Raw genomic sequence first — 22,546 nt, 5'->3', positions numbered from 1 at the left:
TCCTGTACAAAAGCTTTTAGTTTGATAAAGGTCCACTTGCTAATTTTAGTTCGATATAGGTTCACTTGTTAATTTTTGTTTTTGTTGTCTCTGCTTTTTGCATTAAACCCAAACCCAAAAAATCTTTGCTAGACTAAGCAAACTTTCCCCATGTTATCTTCTGTGGGTTTTATGGTTTCAGTCTTATGTTTAAGTCAGTCATCTATTTCAACCTGATTTTTGGGTATGGTGTAGGAGAAGGATCCATTCAGTCTTTTGCATGTGAATATATAGTTTTTCTAACACTATTTATTGAAGAGACTATCTTTTCCCCATTATGTATTCTTAGTTGATCATATATGTATGGTTTTATTTCTGGGCTCTGTATTCTATTCCAATGGTCTGTGTGTCTGTTTTTATGTCAGTACCATACTGTTTGGCTTGTATAAATTTGTAATATAATTTGGAATCAGAATGGGTGATATTTCTAGTTTTATTTTTCATTCTCAAGATTGTTTTGGTTATTTGGAGTCTTTTGTGGGTCCATATAAATTTTAGGATTATTTTTTTCTCTTTATGTGTAAAGTGCTATTGGAATTTTGATAGGGATTGCATGGAGCTAGATTGTTTTGATTAATATGGACATTTTAACAATAATTCTTACAGTTCATGAACGTGGGATATCTTTCCATTTTATTGTGCCCTTTTCAGTTTATCTCATTAGTGTCTTAAAGTTCTCAGTGTAGAGATCTTTTATCTCCTGGTTAAATTTGTTCCTATGTATTTTATTCTTTTTGATGCTTTGTAAGTGGGATTGTTAATTTCTTTATTTCTTTTTTGGACATTTTATTGTTAGTGTATAGAAACACAACTGGCTTTTTGTATACTGATTTTGTATTTTGCAACTCTAATGAATTTATTAGTTATGCAGTTCTACAGTTTTATAGGATTGTAGTTGTAGATTTGAGCTGGATCATGTAGCTGCTGCTGGGTCTGCAGTGAAGTCTGATGTCAGGACTCTTTGCAGGGTTTTGGGCAGGTGGTGTGGGTCCTCGCTGATCCTTGGATGGGGGAAATTTAGAACCATGGTCTAAAGGGCTGGTGCTGAGACAAGTGTCTGCTTTAGATTCTGTAGTGGAGTCTGCAGATGACATGCCTGTTACCAGATGCAGGAACAGGGTTGCTCTCACAGGGTCCCTGTAAGGGCCCCTGCCAAGGCTGTGGATGGGTACCTAGGTAAGCAGGATTAACCTCAAACCATGGCTGAGAGGGGCTATAGCCAAATCACCAGGCTAATTCAGCCTCTGTAGTTTTACTGAGATAAACCAACAGGTCTCTGGGAATACTGATGGGCATGTCTCTTGCCAGTTCTGAGCAGGCAGAATTGCTCTCAGACTGGCTGGGCAGAACTGGTGCCAAACCACAGGCTGCTTCAGAGGCTATGTTCAGGACCAATTCTAAATTCATCTTCTGTGCGAGATATATATTTTTTAAAGATTTTATTTATTTATTTATTTGACAGAGAGAGAGAGAGAGAGAGAGAGAGAGAGAGACAGCGAGTGAGGGAACAGAAGCGGGGGTCGGGGGGAGAAGCCAGCTTCCTGTTAAGCAAGGGCCCAGTGAGGGGCTCGATCCCATGACTCTGGGATCATGACCTGAGCTGAAGTCAGACGCTTAACAACTGAGCCACCCAGGTGCCCTGCCAGATGTATTTTTCAAGAGCAGTTTAACATAGTCTAAGTACATGATATGTAGACATTAATTGGCAATTGTGCTCTTTCCCATGTTATCAGAAAAAAAGAATCAGAAATAATTCCTACTCACTTGGAATAGGCAATAAGTCTATGTTAATCCAACCACCTGCTGTGATAGTCCAGTAAGACCTTGAGTGGTAGACATTCTGCAGAACATCACACTAGCCCACTATATCAATGACATCATGCTAATTGGATTGGACAAACAAGAAGTGGATAGTTTACTAGAAACTACAGAGGGTGGAAGAAAACACTATGTAGATGTGGAGTTCCACCATATTAGTAAAACTGATGTTTTTCTAACATACTGGTATAAATAGCATCAATGCTCTCCCTTAGTGACATCAGCACAGCATCAGATGGCTGGTGTCCTTCCCTGAGAATCTGATTTTCAGCTTCATAGGGCCTGATCTCTAACCTTTAGGTTTTTAATAATTCCAACTTTCCCCCTTCGTTGTCCCAGAACTAATGGTGGCATTTGGGTTATTCAATTTTGAGCTTTTTTTCCTTTTTGTTTTGTTTGACATTGTTTATTACTTTAGTGATCTCTTTTTTTTACATTAAGTTCGCTATGTTACAATACTTTATATCTGTCGACTGGACCTTTCTGATACAGAAGTTGGTGCCAGAAATGGTTCTGGAAAACAGATCCTCAAAAATGGTAGTTTGGGACTACTGTGATCTTATTTTGTGGCTTCAACACAATGCTTACTAACTTGTCTATACTAGTGGGATTCTAGTAATCCTTAATAATCTAGTAATCTAGTAATTCTAGTAATCTAGTAATATAGATTTTATGATGTAATATTTAAGTTATTTTCAGTAAATTGTGCTGGGACAACTGGATATTTACATGGAAAGGAATGAAGTTCATATACACAATCTCACATTATAAAAAAATTAACTCAAAATGGATTGCACCTGAAAGCAATATTAGTACTATAAAACTCAGAAAAATTCATAAATGTATATATCTCTCTAGGCATTATTTGATTATATAATGTTTTCTTATAATACCAAAAGCATAAGAGACAAGATAGAAAATAGACTGTACTTACTCCAAATGGAAATTTTTTATGTTTCAAAGGGTACCATCAAGAAAGTGAAAATACAACCCATAAGGACAAAATATTTGCAAATCATATATCTGATAAAGAACTTATATTCAGAACATACAAAAAACTTTTATAAATCAACAATAAAAGGCCCAATTTAAAAGTTGTAAAAAAATTGAAGTATAGAGTTTTCTTTTTTGGGGGGGTTGAAATCTTTTTATTTCACCACAAAAATTTCATAGCAGCACACATGAAAAACATTTGAGTAAAAAAAAAAAATGCCCCCAAACTTTTACTATTCTTTAAAAATACATGTTAAACTCCAAACTTATGCCACCCAGTTCAATGGGATCATCCAAACATTAATATTACATTAAGATGCTTATTTTTTAAGCAACAAAAATCTCTTAGTAAAGTAGATATTTTGATATTTTGATAGGTTTAATTTTATGTTCACATTGTTAAAACTATACCCAAGGTTTTTTAAACAAAGTAAAAAAATGGGCAGAAAACATGACCAGACACTTCTCCAAAGAAGACATACAAACGGCTAACGGACACATGAAAAAGTCTTCATCATCATTAGCCATGAGGGAAATTCAAATCAAAACCACATTGAGATACCACTTTATACCAGTCAGAATGGCAAAAATGAACAAGGCAAGAAATGACTAATGTTGGAGAAGTTGTGGGCAAAGGTGAAACTCTTAAACTGTTGGTGGGAATGCAAATTGGTGTAGCCACTTTGGAAAACAGTGTGGAGGTTCCTCAGAAAATTAAAACTAGAGCTACCTTATGACCCTGCGATTGCACTTACTGGGTATTTACCCCAAAGATACAGATGTAGTGTAAAGAAGGGCCATGTGTACCCCAATGTTCATTGTGGCAATGGCCACAGTCGCCAAACTGTGGAAAGAGCCAAGATGCCCTTCAGTCAATGAATGGATAAAGAAGATGTGGTTCATATATACAATGGAGTATTACTCAGCCATCAGAAGGGATAAATACCCAACTTTTGCATCAATATAGATGGGACTGGAGGAGATTATGCTAAGTGAAATAAATCAAATAGAGAATGTCAATTATCATATGGTTTCACTTATTTGTGGAACATAGGAATAGCATGGAGGTAGGAGAAGGGAAAAATGAAAGGGGAGAAATTGAAGTGGAAGACAAACCATGAGAGATTATGGACTCTGGGAAAAAAACAGAGGGTTTTAGGAGGGGGATGGGTGAAATAAGTATACAGTTTTCTAATGAAGATATGCAGATAATCAATAAGAACATGAAAATGTGCTTTGTTGTAAGCCAATGAGGAAAACAGTTTGTCAGTTTCTCAAAATGTTATCCTTATAAATGTTTTAAATTCTAGTTCAGACATCTTACTTATGCCTGTATTGGTTAAGTGCCTGGCTATGAGTTCTATTTCCTGTTCTTTCTTTTGGGGTGAATTTCTCCATTTCATCATTTTGTCCAGAAAAGAAAAGAAGAAAAAAAAAGTCTCAAAACAACAAAAACAAAGGAAAAAACAAAACAAAACAAGCAAAAACAACTGGATCCTGAGTGTGTTTTGGTCTGTTTTTTAAGAGTCAGATTCAGGTGCCTGGGTGGCTCAGTTGGTTAAACGTCTGCTTTCAACTCAGGTTGTGATCCCACTGTCTTGGGGTCAGAGCCCTGCATAGGGCTCCCTACTCAGTGGGGAGCCAGCTTCTCCCTCTCCCTTTGCAGCTCCACTGCTTGTGTTCTCTCTCAAATGAATGAATAAAATCTTAAAAAAAAATCTAGATCCAAAAATAAAAAAAAATAAAATGAAGTAAATTGAACATAAAGTAAAAAATATAAAAAATATATATGTAAATTATAAAAATAAAAAATAAAAGGAATTGAAAAAATAATAATACAAATAAAAGTACAAAGGAGGCTAGATACTATTTTCCCCTAGAGCTGAAACTTTGCAGCCCTCTAGGATCAATAAACTTGGTATGAGTGAGTTTTTTGTGCTGGTCTCCTGGGGGAGGGGCATGTTGTGTTGATTCTCTAGCTGGCCCTGGTGGAAATGTGTCCCCAGGATGCAGGGGGTCAGGGTTTGGTGTAAGCATCTCCAGTCTCCACTAGGTGGCAATGTTTTGCTCCCTGAAGGTTTTTGGCGCTGATGGGTGGGATAAATCTCTGCTTCCTAGCCTGGAAGCTGAAAAGTTCGTGTCCTCATTCTTCTTCTTCTTCTTCTTCTTCTTCTTCTTCTTTTTTTTTTTTTAACATTTTTTTTTTTAAAATTTATTTTCAGCATAACAGTATTCATTGTTTTTGTACCACACCCATGCAATCCGTGCCCTCTCTAATACCCACCACTTGGTTCCCCCAACCTCCCACCCCCCCACCTCTTCAAACCCTTCAGATTGTTTTTCAGAGTCCATAGTCTCTCATTGTCATGCCCTCATTCTTCAGTGAGCTTTCACAGAAGAGCAGCCAATCGCTCCTCTTGTTTCCCCAGTTTCTGTCAGAACCCTGTCTTCACCCTGCCCGTGTCTGAGCTCTTTTATTTCGGCTGTGCAACTGAATTTCAAAATGCCAAATTTTAGGGACTCCCAGAGTGCAGACCCACACTATTCTTCTGGGAAAAGGTCTTGCTTTGCCTTTCCTGCTGGCCAGCTGTCCAGGAAAGCAATTGCAGGGCAGTTCACAGTTTATGGCAATATAGAGCAGAAAGCTGGCACCAGCAGTTGTTCTCAGCTGGCTACTACACTCCTCTGCCTGGGAACAGTGCAGCACTTAGGTGACACCTGTTCTTGTGTGACCCAGGGGATCCTCAGACCACCCTGTCATTCATTCTTGAGATTCTACCCCACTTCACCACCTAACCACCTCGAAGCCAGGCACGTCACCTGTGGTAGCAGACGTCTAAAGCTCAGATTTTGTGCTCTGCTTCTTATAATACTTTGTGGTAGCCTCTGTAAGCAGGCTCCCTCCCTGCCATCATATCCACCGCTGTATTTACCCCGATTCAAGTCTCCTCACCTCCTACCTTCCAAAAGTGTGGTCACTTTTCTTCTTATAGGCCTGCAGGACTTTTCTCTCTGACCTCCAATTGATTTTTTCTCTCTGACCGCAGAATGATTTGATAACTCTCTGGCTGTGTTTGAAGGGTGAGACAAGCTTAGGGTCTTCTACCTCCACCATCTTAACTCCTTCGCCCCATCCAAGATAATTGAAAATATGTATCAATAAAAAGTTTAAAAAAAAGATATGCATCCACACAAAAACTTGTACAAGAGTTTTCATGGCAGCATTATTCATAATACCCAAAAAGTGAAACAACTGACCCAATGGATAAGTAAAATGTTGTGGCACGTCCATACAATGGAGTATTGTTTGGTAATAAAAGGTAATGAAGTACTGATCCATATACTATATGGATGAGTCTTGAAGATATTTTACTACTTTTGAAAATATCACACTAATCTTGAAAATATTATACTAAGTTAAAGAAGCCAGTCAAAAAGATGAGAGTAGATTAGTGATTGTCAGAAGATAGAGGAAGATGGGAATGGAGAGTAGCTGCTGGAGGGTACAGGGTTTCATTGTGTGCTGACGAAAATGTTCTAAAATTAGTGATAATGGTTGCACAACTCTGAATATCCTAAAACCACTGAATTGTGCACTTCAGAAAGGTAATTTTTTTGTATATGAATTATATTTTGATGAAGCTTTTATAAAAAAATAAAAAGGTCAGAAAACTATAGAAAATAAGTTGTAATTATTGTTGTAATTAAGTGCCTTGATCAAACAAGCAGCTGCTGAACTTTCCTGTTATGGCAGCAATGATGACCATAGGCACTGTGGCTTGGGTGGCTTTCTCTGCGTGTACTGGAGCATTGGTAGAAAGGAAATGACAAGGTCAGATCTTTAAAACCTTAGTTGAAGTCATGGCCAGTGAAGTGGAGAGCTTCCATGACAGCCATTATCTTATTTCTGTTAGCCACAGTGCTGATCTTGCTGTAAATTAGATGTCAAATTTCATTGTGTCAATTTCAGGATTATAAAATTGAGTTCAAAGTATTACTAGTCTCTTGCAAGCAAGTTAGGATGTTGGTTGGCAGTAACACCACCAGTCTGGACTAAAACAGAGACAATTCAAATTTAAAAGAGATTTCTGTAATTCCACACTTAGATGAGTAGGAAACAGGCTAAGAAAGCTACTCTAGTACAAACCCAGATCATTTCTAATGGAAACAGAAAATGACTCAGAGGGTGGAGCCTGGAGCCAATAGCCATAGAGAAAAATTCCTAAAAAGCAAACCTGAGGGGCGCCTGAGTGGCGCACAGGCAGTTAAGAGTCTCACTGTTGGTTCCAGTGCAGGTTGTGATCTCAGGATTGTGAGATCAAACCCTACCGTAGGCTATGTGCTCAATCCAGAGTCTGCTTGGAGTTTCTCTCTCCCTCTCCCTCTGCCCCTCTGCATGCATGCTCTCTCTCTCTCTCTGTCTCTCCCTCTCAAATGAATAAATAAATCTTTAAAAAGTAAAAAGCAAACCTGAGAACTAAATCAATGAACATTCCTTTCCCTGCTCTGTTGTCAGCTGCGGCTGACATAAGAAAGACAGACTAGGTGGCTTAAACAATAGAAATGTATTTTCTCATAGTTCTGGAGTCTAGCTGCTCAAGAGCAAGGTGTTGGCAAGTTTGCTCTCTCCTGAGGACTCTCTCCTTGGCTCCTTTCTCACTGTGTCTTCACATGGCCTTTTCTCTGTGTGTACATATTCTTGGTGTCTCTTCCTCTTCCATTGAATTCTGGACCCACCCCAATCACCTCATTTAACCTTAATTACATCATTATAGGCCACATTTCAAATATAGTCACATTGGAGGTGAGGGCTTCAACATATACGTCTTGGGGAATGCAATTCAGTTTTTAACACCTTGGAAAAGGAGGAATCAGTGCCATGTTCTCATGTGGATTTCAGAATTACTATGGTGAATGGACTTCTTTTTGTCTTCTGATTCCATTTTTTACATTTTGAAACAATCATAAAGTTATAGAAAACTTGAGAGTATAGTACAAAAGGCTTTTCCGCCCCTAAGCCATCATCTCCAAATACTTTAATGTGCCTTTCTAAGAAATAAGAGTATTCTCCCATGTGACCCGATATAATCATCAACTCAAGAAATTAACATGGATACATCACTACCATTTAATCTTCAGAACTTCATTATAATTTTGTCAGTGTGTGTGTGCCTGTGTGTATGCAAAAATAACCCAGTTGAGAATTATTCAGTGCATTTAGTTGTAGTGTCATTTGGGCCCTTTGGGAAGTAGTAGATACCTCTAACAGAGTTAGAGGTATATGAGGTTTACTGAGGGCACATCTGTGAAAAATAAAGGGGAGAGGCAGGAGGCACAGCCAGGGAAAGCTTTTAAACTGAGATGCTAGAACAGACACCTAAGAAAGGAAGAGGGAAGGAAGGAGGAGGATTGGTGAAGAGGAGCCTCAGACTGTGAAGCAGCTCTGAGAAAGTCTTAGCTAGTTCTGTGGGGGAACTCTGTCTCAAAGATTTCCTTCATTGGCTCAGGCCTGGCACCTTAACCCCATCTTTAGCTGGGGACCACCTGTGGGAAGACCATGGCCTTTGTTTAAATGCTGCGGTGAGGGGCACCTGGGTAGTTCATTCAGTTAAGCATCTGCCTTCAGCTCAGGTCATGATCTCAGGGTCTTGGGATTGAGCCCCACTTCCAACTCTGTGGTAAGTGGGGAGTCTTTTTGTCCCTCTGCCCCTCCCCACACTCATGTTCTCTCTCTCACTCTCAAATAAATTAAAAAAAATGCTGTGGTGAATCATAAGTGTACTAAAGCTGGAGACTATCAGCTTTCTACTTTCCTCATAGCAGATCAGTATTTTTTTTTCTTGGAGATCTGTATGGCATACCTTCATGGTGGCCACATTTGTCATGTGTCCTTAGTTTCTCTTCCATAGGGCTAGCTAGGTTCTTGGATCTTTTCCTGAATGTTTGTGAACATTTAATAGGCCAGTTATTTTGTACAATGTTCTTCAATCTGGGTTTGTTTTATATACTTCAGGATTGAATTCTGGTTAGATATCTTTGACAGAAATAGATACCACTTTCATCTATTGCATTCTGTCATCCCATTTATAGTAATTTTTACTTTGATTAACGTGTTGTCTCCAGCCCACTCCGATCACTGTAAAGTAAGTCTCTCTGTTTTTTATTAGTAAGCAGACTGTGAGGAGGTACTTTGAAACTTAGTAAATACCTCATAAGACTTTCAGTTTATTCATTTATTTATTTGTAAGGATTCACAGTTCCCTATTTCATTGAATAGTTATAAATCTGTTGCCAAGTTGTCTCTGATTTATTTGATGAGAACTCATTCAAGTCCTTTTGGTAGGCACATGCAAATCTTTAAATACTTCCTTGCTTTTTGGTGCAGAGAAGATGCTCCAAGCTCATCTTGTGCTTTCTGTTTCCTAGCTCTGGAATCAGCTATTTTCTCAGAGTCCTGGATCCTTTTAATGGAACATAGTAGGTATGCTCATTGATGTTGGCACATCACTGTGCTAGGACCTCTCAGTGGCAGATTTATTTCTGTATTTATCCATGTATATTGAAAACCATGAATTTATACTGATACTTTCAATTCCAACTAACACTACAGGTTTCATTCTAGTTTTTATTCTTTCTGTATTTGTTGTACCTTTTCTGACAGTAAGTAGTCTAATAATTTATTGATTTATTAATGTATGTGATAATCCCTCTGTATGCCATTGTATCTCTCTCTCTGTCCAGAGTACTGAACACTTTTCTAACTTTGTCACTTTCTAAAATTGCATGCCCAGTTACCCCATCCCTTTCCACTCTCTTCAACCCACTTGGACCTTGATACTCCTTCTGGATTATGCAGGTTTATTCTCTACCATGAACACCCACTACACTCTGCTAGACCAGGTGGCTTTAGAGATGAATTATTCATAAAGGTCGGGAGAAAAATAACAAAGGAATTCCTTTCTTTTAAACAGGAATGGATATTGTGGCTATCTTGTCAGATCACTGTACCTGGGAATTTCATGCATTATTTTAAATGACAAGATTCTGGACTAATGCCTGCTACCATAATGAAGTGAGCCTTTTGGGGGAGAAGTTGAATATATTTTACGTGTGGGAGGGACGTACTTGGTCAGGATCAAAGAGTGGACTGTATGGTTGATCGTGTTTCCAAAGGTGTCCCAAAGAATATAACTATCTTAAATCATCTTTAGAAAGTGACCTTGCCATTTCCCTATCAAGAGGTGGTATCTTATCCTCCCTTTATATATAAACTGGTCTTTTGAGCTATATTGATCAATAGAATACAAGGGAAATGATGCTGTGTAGCTTCTGCTGTTGCCTCTTGGAACTTCTGGGGGCAGAACCAAGAAGCTCTAGTTTACAGAATCAGCTGAGCTTCCAGCCAACAACCAGCACCAACTAGCAGCTATTTAAGTGATCTTTTTAGGCAGTTCCAGGTGTAATCATGTCTCCAGATAACTACAGCCTGTGCCAACACCGTGTGGAGGAAGGAATTTCAAGCGGAGTTCAGTAAATGCAGTTTTATAAGAGAGAATACATAGTTTGGGTTGTTCTAAATCACTAAATTTTGGTATAATTATGCAGTCACATATAATTAAAACAGACTGGGATGCTAAACTTGAATAGTGACATCTAAGTGGACTTAGATGAGACTGAGAATCTTCAATTTGATGTTTATTTATCTGGTTCTCTCTATATATATTTAGAATTTATAGCAGAATATTTGTACTATACTAAGCTCTGTAAGAGTGTTTCAGGTTCAGCTTAGCTCACCACTGCATCTTTAATGCATATCAAATATCCTAATACATATCAGGTGCCCAACAAAGTACACATTGAAAAGGAACAAGTGAATAAATGAAGGTATTTTCACCAGTACTCGATATTTGAGACAAAACAAAAATATTATAAATGTAAATTGGGAAACCTCTTATTACCTTCATTTATTCTCCCAATTCTGACTTCTTAGGCATTCATATTCAGGAACTTGTCTCTTCTGACATTTTAGGTAGTCATGATTAGATCTCTGCTACTTGATTTATAGTCTATAGACCGGTAGCAGCAGTATCACCTAGGAACCTCTCAGAAATGTTCATCTTATGTACCATTCTCTACCTACTGAGCAGAATCTGTATTTTAAAAAGATAAAGAGGTGATTGTTATGCATATTTCTTTGTAGTTTCAAGTTTTAATCTAAATTCCAATTAGTTAACATATAGTATGTTGGTTTTAGGAATAGAACTTAGTGATTCATCACTTAAAAATCCAGTGTTCATCACAAGCGCCCTCCTTAATACCCATCACCCATCTAGCCCCCCACCCCCAACATCCCTCCAACAACCCAGTTTGTTCTTTATAGTTAAGCATCTGTTGGGGTACCTGAGTGGTTCAGTCAGTTAAATGGCTGCTTTTGGCTCAGGTCATGATCCCAGTGTCCTGGGATCAAGCCCCACATTGGGCTCCCTGCTCCGTGGGGAGCCTGCTTCTCCCTCTCCTCCTCCTGCTTGTGCTTATGCTCTCTTTCTGTGTGTGTGTGTGTCAAATAAATAACCTACAGTCTGTAAAAATATAATACAGTACAATCTACAAAGACGACTTCATGCAGAATGGTTAATGAATAGCCATCACAGATTCATCTTCCTCTTCCACCACCCATTTTAGATGTCTCTCATCTTTGATGAGCAGATAGTCTAAGTTGTTTGCCTATTGGGATCACTTAGATCTTTGCCTCAGAATTCCTAAGCTTTGGTTGTTTTGGCTTGTCTGCATATGTTGCATTTTCTTGTTCAATGATGTAACTGGGCCTGGAAGTACCAAAAGAAGCCCCAGTTAATTCTCTCAATTCCCAACACACTCCCCCCATCCCTATTTTGAAGCAGAATAGATTACACCGACTGGTGTAGTGAATCCTTTCTCTATTGGTCCACCAACAAGAGAGTTCCAAGTAGAAGCATTCTTTGCTTCAGGTTTAATGGGACCCATTCTTGATCCCCTCATAGAAGCTTCTTCGTCTCCCATCCTGGTAACCCATGATTTATTTGTCAGAACTTAAGTTTGTAGAGGCAGCAAGAACAAAATCTGCAAGTGAATCACTGGAAATTATGGGGAGTCAAACTTACTTCTACTTTTTTGTTCTTAGACTGTTATAATTTTACTTGTTGAGGGTGAAACCCTTTTTATTGGCATTGATTAAATATGTTTAGTACTTTTTGTAGGACAGAGTCCCAAATTCAATGTATAACCAAAAACTGATATCTTTGTTTACCCCAGTGATTCTCAAAAGGAGACAGTTCCCCCCGCCTACCAGGAAATATTTGACACTGTCCAGAGACATTGTTGGTTGTCACACCTGTCATACCAGTAGGTGGAAGGTGTGTGGGGGTCAGGGACACTGCTCTGCATTGCAAAGGACAGCTCCCCATAGCAAAGCATTATTTAGCCTGTAGTGTCAGTAGTGCTTAGGTTGAGAAACCCTGGTCATCCTTTATTTTATTTTATTTTATTTTTAATTTTTAAAAAAAGTTGTGATGAATGCTGGGTGTTATGCCCAACTAATGAAACTAATGAATCATTGAACAGTACATCAAAAACTAATGACAAACTATATGGTGGTTTACTGAACATACAAATTTTAATATTGGATAAAATAAATGAAACATAATAAAAAAAAGATTTTATTTATTTATTTGTCAGAGAAAAAGAGCACAAGCAGGGGCAATGGCAGGCAGAGGGAGAAGCAAGCGCCCTGCTCAGCAAGGAGCCTGATGTAGGACTTGATCCTAGGACCTTGGGATCATGGCTTGAACCAAAGACAGCTGATCAACTGGGTTATCCTTTAATATTGCATTCCTGTATTCAATCAAGTAACTGCTTCCATATGGTGCAGTATCTAGTAGGACCAGTGAATTTCATGATCATGTGCCTGCTTTACTTTGTGGAGTGATAATGTTATGCAGTGACCCATATTACTAATCAGTTATTGTATTAGCATAAGGATGGTGCAGACAGGCTCTTTAGGAAAGGAAGTCAAACCCACATCCAAGAAAAAGAATCAATCATAGAAAGGACAAATAAAATAATTTGAATGTAATCAATTTGTTACCTTTTGCGGCTTTGTTTCCTTAAAGGATGGTGCCATACTGAGGATTCAGCATGGTCCCTGACTGAGGCTGCATCCTCACCAGTTCAGTGACTTTACTAGCCTTAGTAAGAGAAGGTCCATATTTTGTGGTTTATATATAGCTGCTATTCCTACCACTCACTTTATGGGCACCTTGTGTAAGCACTGAGGTGAAAGACATCAGAGCTGCCTGACATTTCCTGGATTACTCGTTCTTTTTAACTGGTTGTTGAATGCCTCCATTGTGGAGGACCCTCTCTGATGGGCATTGATTTGAGGCACAAAGATTTGCATACTTCGTGCTCATTCTCATAATTCTATTCATATGATGCCTTTTCAAACTTCTTTGACCCTGATTTTCCTATGTGTTTCCTTCTGGGTCCCTGAACAAGCCATGAAACTCTTTGCTATAATCACTACTCATGTATAACCTCATCTTGTGTAGCAGGCCATTTCTCTTACCATATAAAAGTGGACAACTGAGTGTATTTCTTTTAGCATATTGCTTTATGAGAATTTGCTCCACCCCTAATGTAGAAGTAGTACATTTTTTGCTTGAAGAAGTATATATTCAAACAATCCATTTGTGAACCAAGCCTAGGTTCTTTTGCTTTGTTAGCTGGTTTATGAAAGCTCATTTCACTTCCACCATGAAATCATAGGTATGAACTAAGGAAGAGATGTTGGTGCAGTTAAAGTAGGTCTATATCTTAAGGAAATTCTTCTTAATGTACCAAATAATTTGCAGTTCTATCTAGTGGCAGCAAAATTAATATGGGTGAGAAAAATTTGGTTAATAATTAACTTGAAGATAACTAAAAATATAGGCACTGTACACTTTCATAAAAATCAACACAATATTTTATTAAGAATCACTAATTTGGAGTCTTTGTGGCTCAGTTAAGCATCTGACTGTAGATTTCCTCTGAGGTCATGATCTTGGGTCATGGGATCAAGCTCTGGTCAGGCTCCACACTCAACAAGGAGTCTGCCTGAGATTCTCTCTCTCCTTCTCCTTCTGCCCCTTCCTCCACCACCCCCACCGTGCTCATCTCTCTCAAATAAATACATCTTTAAAAAAAGAAGAGTCACTAACTCTTAGTACTTACATAATTAAGAAAGATGAATAGAACTGGTATGGACATTCCTCAAACTCCACAGATGAAAATCCGTGTTAAAATTATTAGTACTTCAAACCTGCCATTGAAGTTGGTTTGGGCAAAGTTACAAATGGTTTATATTTTCTTCCAACATAAAGTAGTTTTCTGGCAGTTCAGCTGTTTAATTTGTTTCTCATCAGCTATTTAATTTGTTTCTTATGTGAAGTAAAGACAGCCACTTTTCCAGAACTCAGAAATCCTGCCTTTCAAGCTCAACAAATATTCTCAATCCAGGTTCTTTATGAAGTGAAATCCAACTGCTGTTTTACATCAGTTTTTAGAGCAAATGACTTCCTGAAGTCTACAAACTTAGATTTTATAAATTATGTTTAATATTATATAATAATTTCTCCTAATCGTATTTTGGAGAGTTATGTTTTTAAAAAAGTGGCAACAGAACAAAATGAAAATCATAATTAAAGCAACAATGTTAATTAAATATTATATAGAAATACTTGTTTTTAAATATTTATTTTTCTTTTAAATTCCAGTATTATGATGAACACTTGAGTAATGTATACTATTGTTGAATCACTTTATTGTATACCTGAAACTAATATAACACTGTATATTAACTATATTGGAATTAAAAAAGAACTTAGGGAAACCTGGGTGGCTTTGGTTAAGCGTTTGGCTTTAGGTCAGGTCATGATCTCAGGGTCCTGGGATCTAGTCCTTCATTGTGCTCCTAGCTCATTGGGAATTTGCTTCTCCCTCTTCCACTGCCCCTCCCTCCTGCTCCTGCACGCTCTCTCTCTCTCTCAGATAAATAAATAAGATCTTAAAAACAAAATAAAATTAAAAACAATTAAAAAATAAAATTGACTAAAGGTACAGAGCAGAAAAATGAAAGTTGTGTTAACCTTTAAAGTGAACATAAGGAATAACACGGAGGACATTAGGAGAAGGAAAGGAAAAGTGAAATGGGGTAAATCAGAGGGGGAGATGAATCATGAGAGACTGTGGACTCTGAGAAACAACTTGAGGGTTTTAGAGGGGAGGGGAATGAGGGGATGGGTGACCTTGGTGGTGTATTAAGGAGCGCACATACTGGCTGATATCAAAGAGATTACTGCCTATGTTCTCCTCTAGGATTCTGATGGATTCCTGTCTCACGTTGAGGTCTTTTATCCATTTTGAGTTTATCTTTGTGTATGGTGTAAGAGAATGGTCGAGTTTCATTCTTCTACATATAGCTGTCCAGTTTTCCCAGCACCATTTATTGAAGAGACTGTCTTTTTTCCACTGTATATTTTTTCCTGCTTTGTCGAAGATTAACTGACCATAGAGTTGAGGGTCCATATCTGGGCTCTCTACTCTGTTCCACTGGTCTATGTGTCTGTTTTTTTGCCAGTACCATGCTGTCTTGGTGATCACAGCTTTGTAGTAAAGCTTGAAATCAGGTAACGTGATGCCCCCAGTTTAGTTTTTGTTTTTCAACATTTCCTTGGCGATTCGGTGTCTCTTCTGGTTCCATACAAATTTTTGGATTATTTGCTCCAGCTCTTTGAAGAATACCAGTGGAATTTTTATCAGAATGGCATTAAAGTATAGACATTTTAACAATGTTTATTCTTCTGATCCAAGACCATGGAATGGTCTTCCATCATTTTGTGCCTTCTTCAATTTCTTTCCTGAGTGTTCTGTAGTTCCTTGAGTCGAGATCCTTTCCCTCTTTGGTTAGGTTTATTCCCAGGTATCTTATGGTTCTTGGTGCTATAGTAAATGGAATCGATTCTCTAATTTCCCTTTCTGTATTTTCATTGTTAGTGTATAAGAAAGCCACTGATTTCTGTACATTGACTTTGTATTCTGCCCCGTTAACTGAATTGTTGTATGAGTTCTAGTAGTTTGGGGGTGGAGTCTTTTGGGTTTTCCATATAAAGAATCATGTCATCTGTGAAGAGAGAGAGTTGGACTTCTTCATTGCCAATTTGGATACCTTTTATTTCTCTTTGTTGTCTGATTGCTGTTGCTAGGACTTCTAATACTATGTTGAACAAGAGTGGTGAGAGTGGGCATCCTTGTCATGTTCCTGATCTCAACGGGAAGGCTGCAAGCTTTTTCCCATTGAGGATGATATTTGCTGTGGGTTTTTCATAGACAGATTTGATGAAGTTCAGGAATGTTCCCTCTATCCCTATACTTTGAAGCGTTTTAATCAGGAACGGATGCTGGATTTTGTCAAATGCTTTTCCTGCATCAATTGAGAAGACCATGTGGTTCTTCTCTCTTTTATTGATTTGTTCTATCACATTGATTGATTTGTGAATGTTGAACCATCCTTGAAGCCCAAGAATGAATCCCACCTGGTCATGGTGGATAATCTTTTTAATGTGCTGTTGAATCCTGTTTGCTAGGATCTTGTTGAGAATCTAAGCATCCATATTCATCAGTGATATTGGTCTGAAATTCTCCTTTTTGGTAGGGTCTTTGCCTGGTTTGGGGATCAGGGTAATGCTGGCTTCATAGAAAGACTGGAAGTTTTCCTTCTGCTTCAATTTTTTGAAACAGCTTCAGGAGAATAGGTGTTATTTCTTCTTTGAAAGTTTGGTAGAATTCCCCAGGGAATCCGTCAGGTCCTGGGCTCTTGTTTTTTGGGAGGTTTTTGATCACTGCTTCAATCTCATTACTAGATATCAGTCTATTTAGGTTGTCGATTTCTTCCTGGTTCAATTTTGGGAGTTTATAGATTTCCAGGAATGCATCGATTTCATCTAGGTTGCTTAGCTTATTGGCATATAACTGTTGATAATAACTTCTGATGATTCTTTCTACTTCCTTGGTGTTAGTTGTGATCTCTCCCTTTTCAGTCATAATTTTATGAATTTGGGCTTTCTCTCTTTTCTTTTGGATTAGTGTGGCCAATGGTTTATTGATCTTACTGATTCTTTCAAAAAACCAGCTTCTAGTTTCATTGATACATTCTACTATATCTCTGGTTTCTACCTCATTGATCTCAGCTCTAATCTTGATGATTTCCTTTCTTATGTGTGGAATTGGTTTGATTTGTTTTTGATTCTCCAGTTCTTTAAGGTGTAGAGACAGCTGGTGTGCTCTGAATTTTTTGATTTTTTTGAGGGAGGCTTGGATGGCTATGTATTTCCCCCTTAGGACCGCCTTTGCTGTATCCCATAGGTTTTGGACTGAAGTGTCTTCATTCTCATTGGTTTCCATGAATTGTTTCAGTTCTTCTTTGATCTCCTGGTTGGTCCAAGCATTCTTAAGCAAGGTGGTCTTTAGCTTCCAGGTGTTTGAGTTCCTTCTGAACTTTTCCTTGTGATTGAGCTCCAGTTTCAAAGCGCTGTGATCTGAGAATATGCAGGAAATAATCTCAGTCTTTTGGTATCGGTTGAGTCCTGATTTGTGACCCAGCATGTGGTCAGTTATGGAGAAGGTTCCAGAATAGAGCACATGCTGGGTCAAGATATGTCTCCAAAGGCAAAGGAAACAAAAGCCAAAATAAACTTTTGGGACTTCATCAAAATCAAAAGCTTCTGCACAGCAAAGGATAGAGTCAAGAAAACAAAGAGGCAACCCATGGAATGGACGAAGATATTTGCAAATGAGAGTACAGACAAAAGATTGATATCCAGGATCTATAAAGAACTCCTCAAACTCAACACGCACAAAACAGATAATCATATCAAAAAATGGGCAAAAGATATGAACAGACACTTCTCCAATGAAGACATAAAAATGGCTATCAGAGACATGAAAAAATGTTCATCATCACTAGCCATCAGAGAGATTCAAATTAAAAGAACCTTGAGATACCACCTTACACCAGTTACAATGACCAAAATTAGCAAGACAGGAAACAACATGTGTTGGAGGGGATGTGGAGAAAGGGGAACCCTCTTACACTGTTGGTGGGAATGCAAGTTGGTGCAGCCACTTTGGAGAACTGTGTGGAGATTCCTCAAGAAATTAAAAATAGAACTTCCCTATGACCCTGCAATTGCACTATGGGTATTTACCCCAAAGATACAGATGTAGTGGAAAGAAGGGCCATCTGTACCCCAATGTTTATAGCAGCAATGGCCATGGTCACCAAACTGTGGAAAGAACCAAGATGCCCTTCAATGGACAAATGGATAAGGAAGTTGTGGTCCATATACACTATGGAGTATTATGCCTCCATCAGAAAGGATGAATACCCAACTTTTGTAGCAACATGGACGGCACTGGAAGAGATTATGCTGAGTGAAATAAGTCAAGCAGAAAGAGTCAATTATCATATGGTTTCACTTATTTGTGGAGCATAACAAATAGCATGGAGGACAAGGGGAGTTAGGAGAAGGGAGTTGAGGGAAATTGGAAGGGGAAGTGAACCATGAGAGACTATGGTCTCTGAAAAACAATCTGAGGGTTTTGAAGGGGCGGGGGTGTATGAGGTTGGGGGAACCAGGTGGTGGGTATTAGAGAGGGCATGTATTGCATGGAGCACTGGGGGTGGTGCAAAAACAATGAATACTGTTACACTGAAAGTAAATTTAAAAAATTAAAAAAAAACTAATGAAGTATTGTACGGTGACTAACATAACACAATAAAAATTTTAAAAAAGTGAACATAGAGATACTTAAATTCAAAAGGCTAAACAGGAAAATATTGATGGGTCAATATCATATTGGTTTATCTTTGTAATATGTCATAAAAACTCACTAAGAAATGTCCCTAGTTAAATATACTGCAAAAGAAATTCGAGCATAATTAACATAAAGTGTTATAGTAGTTTCAGGTATATAGTATAGTGATTCAACAGTTCTGTACATGACTCAGAGGTTATCATGATAAATGTACTCTTAATCTCTTTCACCTATTTTACACATTTCCTCACTTACCTCTCCTTTGGCAACCACCAGTTCTCTATATTTAACAATCTTTTTGTTGTTCTTGTTATTTTTTTTTGTTCATTTGTTTTGTTTCTTAAATTTCACCTGTGAGTGAAATAATATGGTATTTGTCTTTCTCTGACTGACTTATTTTAGTTAGCATTATACTCTCTAGATCCATCCATGTTGTTGCAAACAGCAAGATTTCATTTTATTTTGGTAACTGAGCTATATTCCATTGTGTATATGTATATCACATCCTTTTATCCATTCACCTATGGATTGACACTTGGATTGCTTCCATATCTGGGCTCTTGTAAATAATGCTGCAGTGAAGCTAGGGGTGCATATATCATTTCCAATTAGAGATTTAATTTTCTTTGGGTAAATACCTAGTATTGGAATTACTGGATCACATGGTAATTCTATCTTTAATTTTTTGAGAACCTCTATACTATTTTCAGCAGTGTCTGTACCAGTTTGTATTCCCAGCAATAGTGCATGAGTGTTTCTTTTTCTCATATCCTTGCCAAAACTTGTTTCTTTTGTTTTTGATTTTAGCCATTCTGACAAGTGTGAAGCTTATCTAAATAGTTTTAAGGATCCTTATGCTATTAAGTAAGTCACACAGTGCTAACATTAAAACCACAGATGGTACCAGAAGCTGTTGTTTACCTGGATTTATCCCAAGGTGAATTATGCCCTGAGTAATGTCCTAGACCTCATGGTTAGCTATTATTTACCTATATTCTAGATAGATAATACACTTTAAATTCCTAATCCTTGTCTTGTATACTCTGAAAAATCATTACTATCCAGTTAAGGCTATTAGTCTGTTTCCTTAGTATATGTGCTGCTGAAGTGAGTAGTAGTCTGTTTCCTTAAAGACACATGTTGCACTCTGACAAGGTAGACTTCCTTCAAACTTGAATCTTCTTTATCAGTCAGTATGTCTCAGTGGAGAATTACTGGCATATGGCGTTAATGCCCAAAGTGATCTATGATCTCTATTACATGTGTGCCAGCTGCTTCAATTTAGAAATATAAAATAGACTTCTGTCTTCTTTTTAGAGATTGAATTACAATAGAGAGACTAAGGGGCTTAGATGCTAAAATTTCACTTACTTGATATTAACTTCAAAACAAAATTGAATCCATTGCTGAAATGTATTCTTAAATAAAACTACTGCATCTTGTGGTGAGTGGTATTTGAGATAGTAATGGGTCTTCATTTTGTGAACCTGGTGATTTACAGACCTGTACCCTTGGGGATAATAATACATTATATGTTTATAAAAAAATTTAAAAATTTAAAAAAATGGGTCTTTATTATAGTAGTTTCTTAATAAAAAATGAATTTAAAAGTTAAAAAAAATGAATTTGTAGACAAATATATTACTCAGTTTTATTAAGGTAAGTTGCACTTAAGAGATGGAATTCAACTGTTGCTTAGATTTTATGAGTACCATGTTCAGTCTTAAAGATTCTCCTCAGAGCACTCTTCATCTCCTTGTTCCTGAGGCTATATATTAGAGGATTGCAGAAGGGTGTTATCACAGAATAAAATAAGGTGATGAATTTTTGAATTTTCACTGGGTGTCTTGATCCAGGACTAACATACATCACCATGATGGAACCATAAAACAGGGTGACAACTGCCAAATGAGAGGCACATGTGGAGAAAGCCTTATGTTTCCTTGCTGCTGAGGGCATCCGTAGCACAGCCACAATCACCAGAGCATAGGAGCAAAGAATAAAGAGAAAGGTGCTAATCATGAAAACAGCATTGAAAGTAGAGTAAATGAACTGGGTGGTGGTGTCTTCAGAACAGGACAGCAACATCAATGGGACAGGATCACACACAAAATGGTTGATGGTATTTGGGCCACAGTAAGGCAACTGTGAAATGAGAACAACTGGGGTTAGGAAGAGGATGAACCCACCTGACCATCCAAAAATTGCAAGGCCAGTGTACAGCTGTTTAGTCATGATGCGTGGGTAATATAGAGGACGGCAGATGGCAAGGTACCTGTCAAAGGCCATGATGCAAAGGAAGAAGCCCTCATCACACCCAAATGAGAAGAAGAAGTAGAACTGTGTGAAACAGCTCAGAAAGGAGATAGACTTGCTTGTGGACAGGAAATTGGCCAACATATTAGGGACGGTCGTGGTGACATAACATATTTCCAGGAGAGAGAAATTCCCCAAGAAGATGTACATGGGGATGTGAAGACGCCGGTCCCACCTCACAGCACAGGCAATGGCTGCATTCCCCATCAGAGTCAGGGTGTAGACTACTGAGAAGAGCACAAAGTAGAGGAGCTGCATTTCTGGGCTTGAAGGAAAGCCCATGAGGATGAAGTGGCTGACGGAGTTGGTGGTTTCTGTGCTGGACACATTCATTGGTCTGGAAGACATGGGAGATGACTTAGTTATTGCACCTAATGGGGTACGCTAGTTCTTCTTGAAAACACCAAATTTCTCTATCTTTTATTTGAAAAAGTAGTAAACAGACTTTTGTTTAAACAACAAAACTGTGGCTTTCATGACTTAGCCCTGAGCATATATTATTTTAAAAAGTCACAATAATAGAAAAGAGGGAAAACATGAATTGGAGACAAATTTTTCCCTTCCTAAGAATGCTAGACTAGATGCTAGCAATTCACACTTTGTGATTCTGATAGATTACTTGTTTTCTACTCTTTTACCTATTTACCTGCACTATCAGTACTACATTTCTGTTCATTTGAAGTTCTTTCAACAGTCTATGAGTACATGATTTTTTAAGATTAATAAATGACTTAATAAAAAAACTAAAGACACTTTAAGAATCTATCTAAATGTAGTACAATGATAGGACATAAACAGACACTCATTTTCACTTTCAGTTCCCCCAGTTTACTCATGGTGTTTTAAAGTGACAATAAAAAATACCTCTATCATTCCGGGATTTATGCTTTTTTTTAATGCCACTTTATGGATTCATATCGTTTTGTATAAAAAATGCTTCCTTTCCTTTTTAGACAACTGAATGTACTGCACACTATGAGAAAAAGTTCTATACCTTTGCCTCCAAATTGCTCTGGCTACTTTAATAGACTTCCATGTGCATATGTGAACTAGAAATGCCCATTATGGCAATTGACCTGAGGGAAGGCAGCTAGTCTGAGTCACTGTGACCATGTTCATTGTGCCTATACTTATACAGTACAACCCATGGTCAAGGTAGCTGCAAGAAAAATGGGAAAATAGGTTTTAAGTTTTTGTGAGGATTTCCATAGTCAGTTTTTTTCCTCCACAGCCCTTTTCCATGTGTTTTTTTTCCTCTTTTAGATAGACCTTTGGTATCATTTTACATTTCACTAAGTGCCATCTAGGCCTTTCTTATCTGGGCAAATCTGAAACAAGGAGCTTCTTCCTTCTCTCTCTGGCTACTTCCATTCCATGTAGTTGTTATTAAATTGAAACTCAGGGGGTGCCTGGGTGGCTCAGTGGGTTAGGCCTCTGCCTTTGGCTTGGGTCATGGTCCTGGGGTCCAGGGATCGAGCCCCCCATCGGG

General features: G+C 38.0%; 1 protein-coding gene across 1 annotated transcript; it reads right to left on the bottom strand.

Annotated features, from left to right (window-relative positions):
* Positions 1-20,436: 20,436 nt before the first annotated feature.
* LOC116867466 (olfactory receptor 11G2-like) lies at positions 20,437-21,390 on the bottom strand. Its single transcript, XM_032857094.1, has one exon. The coding sequence runs from the start codon at positions 21,388-21,390 to the stop codon at positions 20,437-20,439; it is 954 nt and encodes a 317-aa protein (XP_032712985.1).
* Between the last annotated feature and the right edge of the window lie 1,156 nt (positions 21,391-22,546).

The sequence above is a fragment of the Lontra canadensis genome, unplaced genomic scaffold (genome assembly GCF_010015895.1).
Source record: "Lontra canadensis isolate GAN:19392208 unplaced genomic scaffold, GSC_riverotter_1.0 scaffold12, whole genome shotgun sequence".
Taxonomy (NCBI): Eukaryota; Metazoa; Chordata; class Mammalia; order Carnivora; family Mustelidae; genus Lontra; species Lontra canadensis.
This window is presented reverse-complemented; position numbering and strand designations above follow the sequence as displayed.

Bases quoted from the DNA above. Each gene is read 5' to 3' on its own strand.
- LOC116867466 (XM_032857094.1), bottom strand. From the start codon at position 21,390: ATGAATGTGTCCAGCACAGAAACCACCAACTCCGTCAGCCACTTCATC.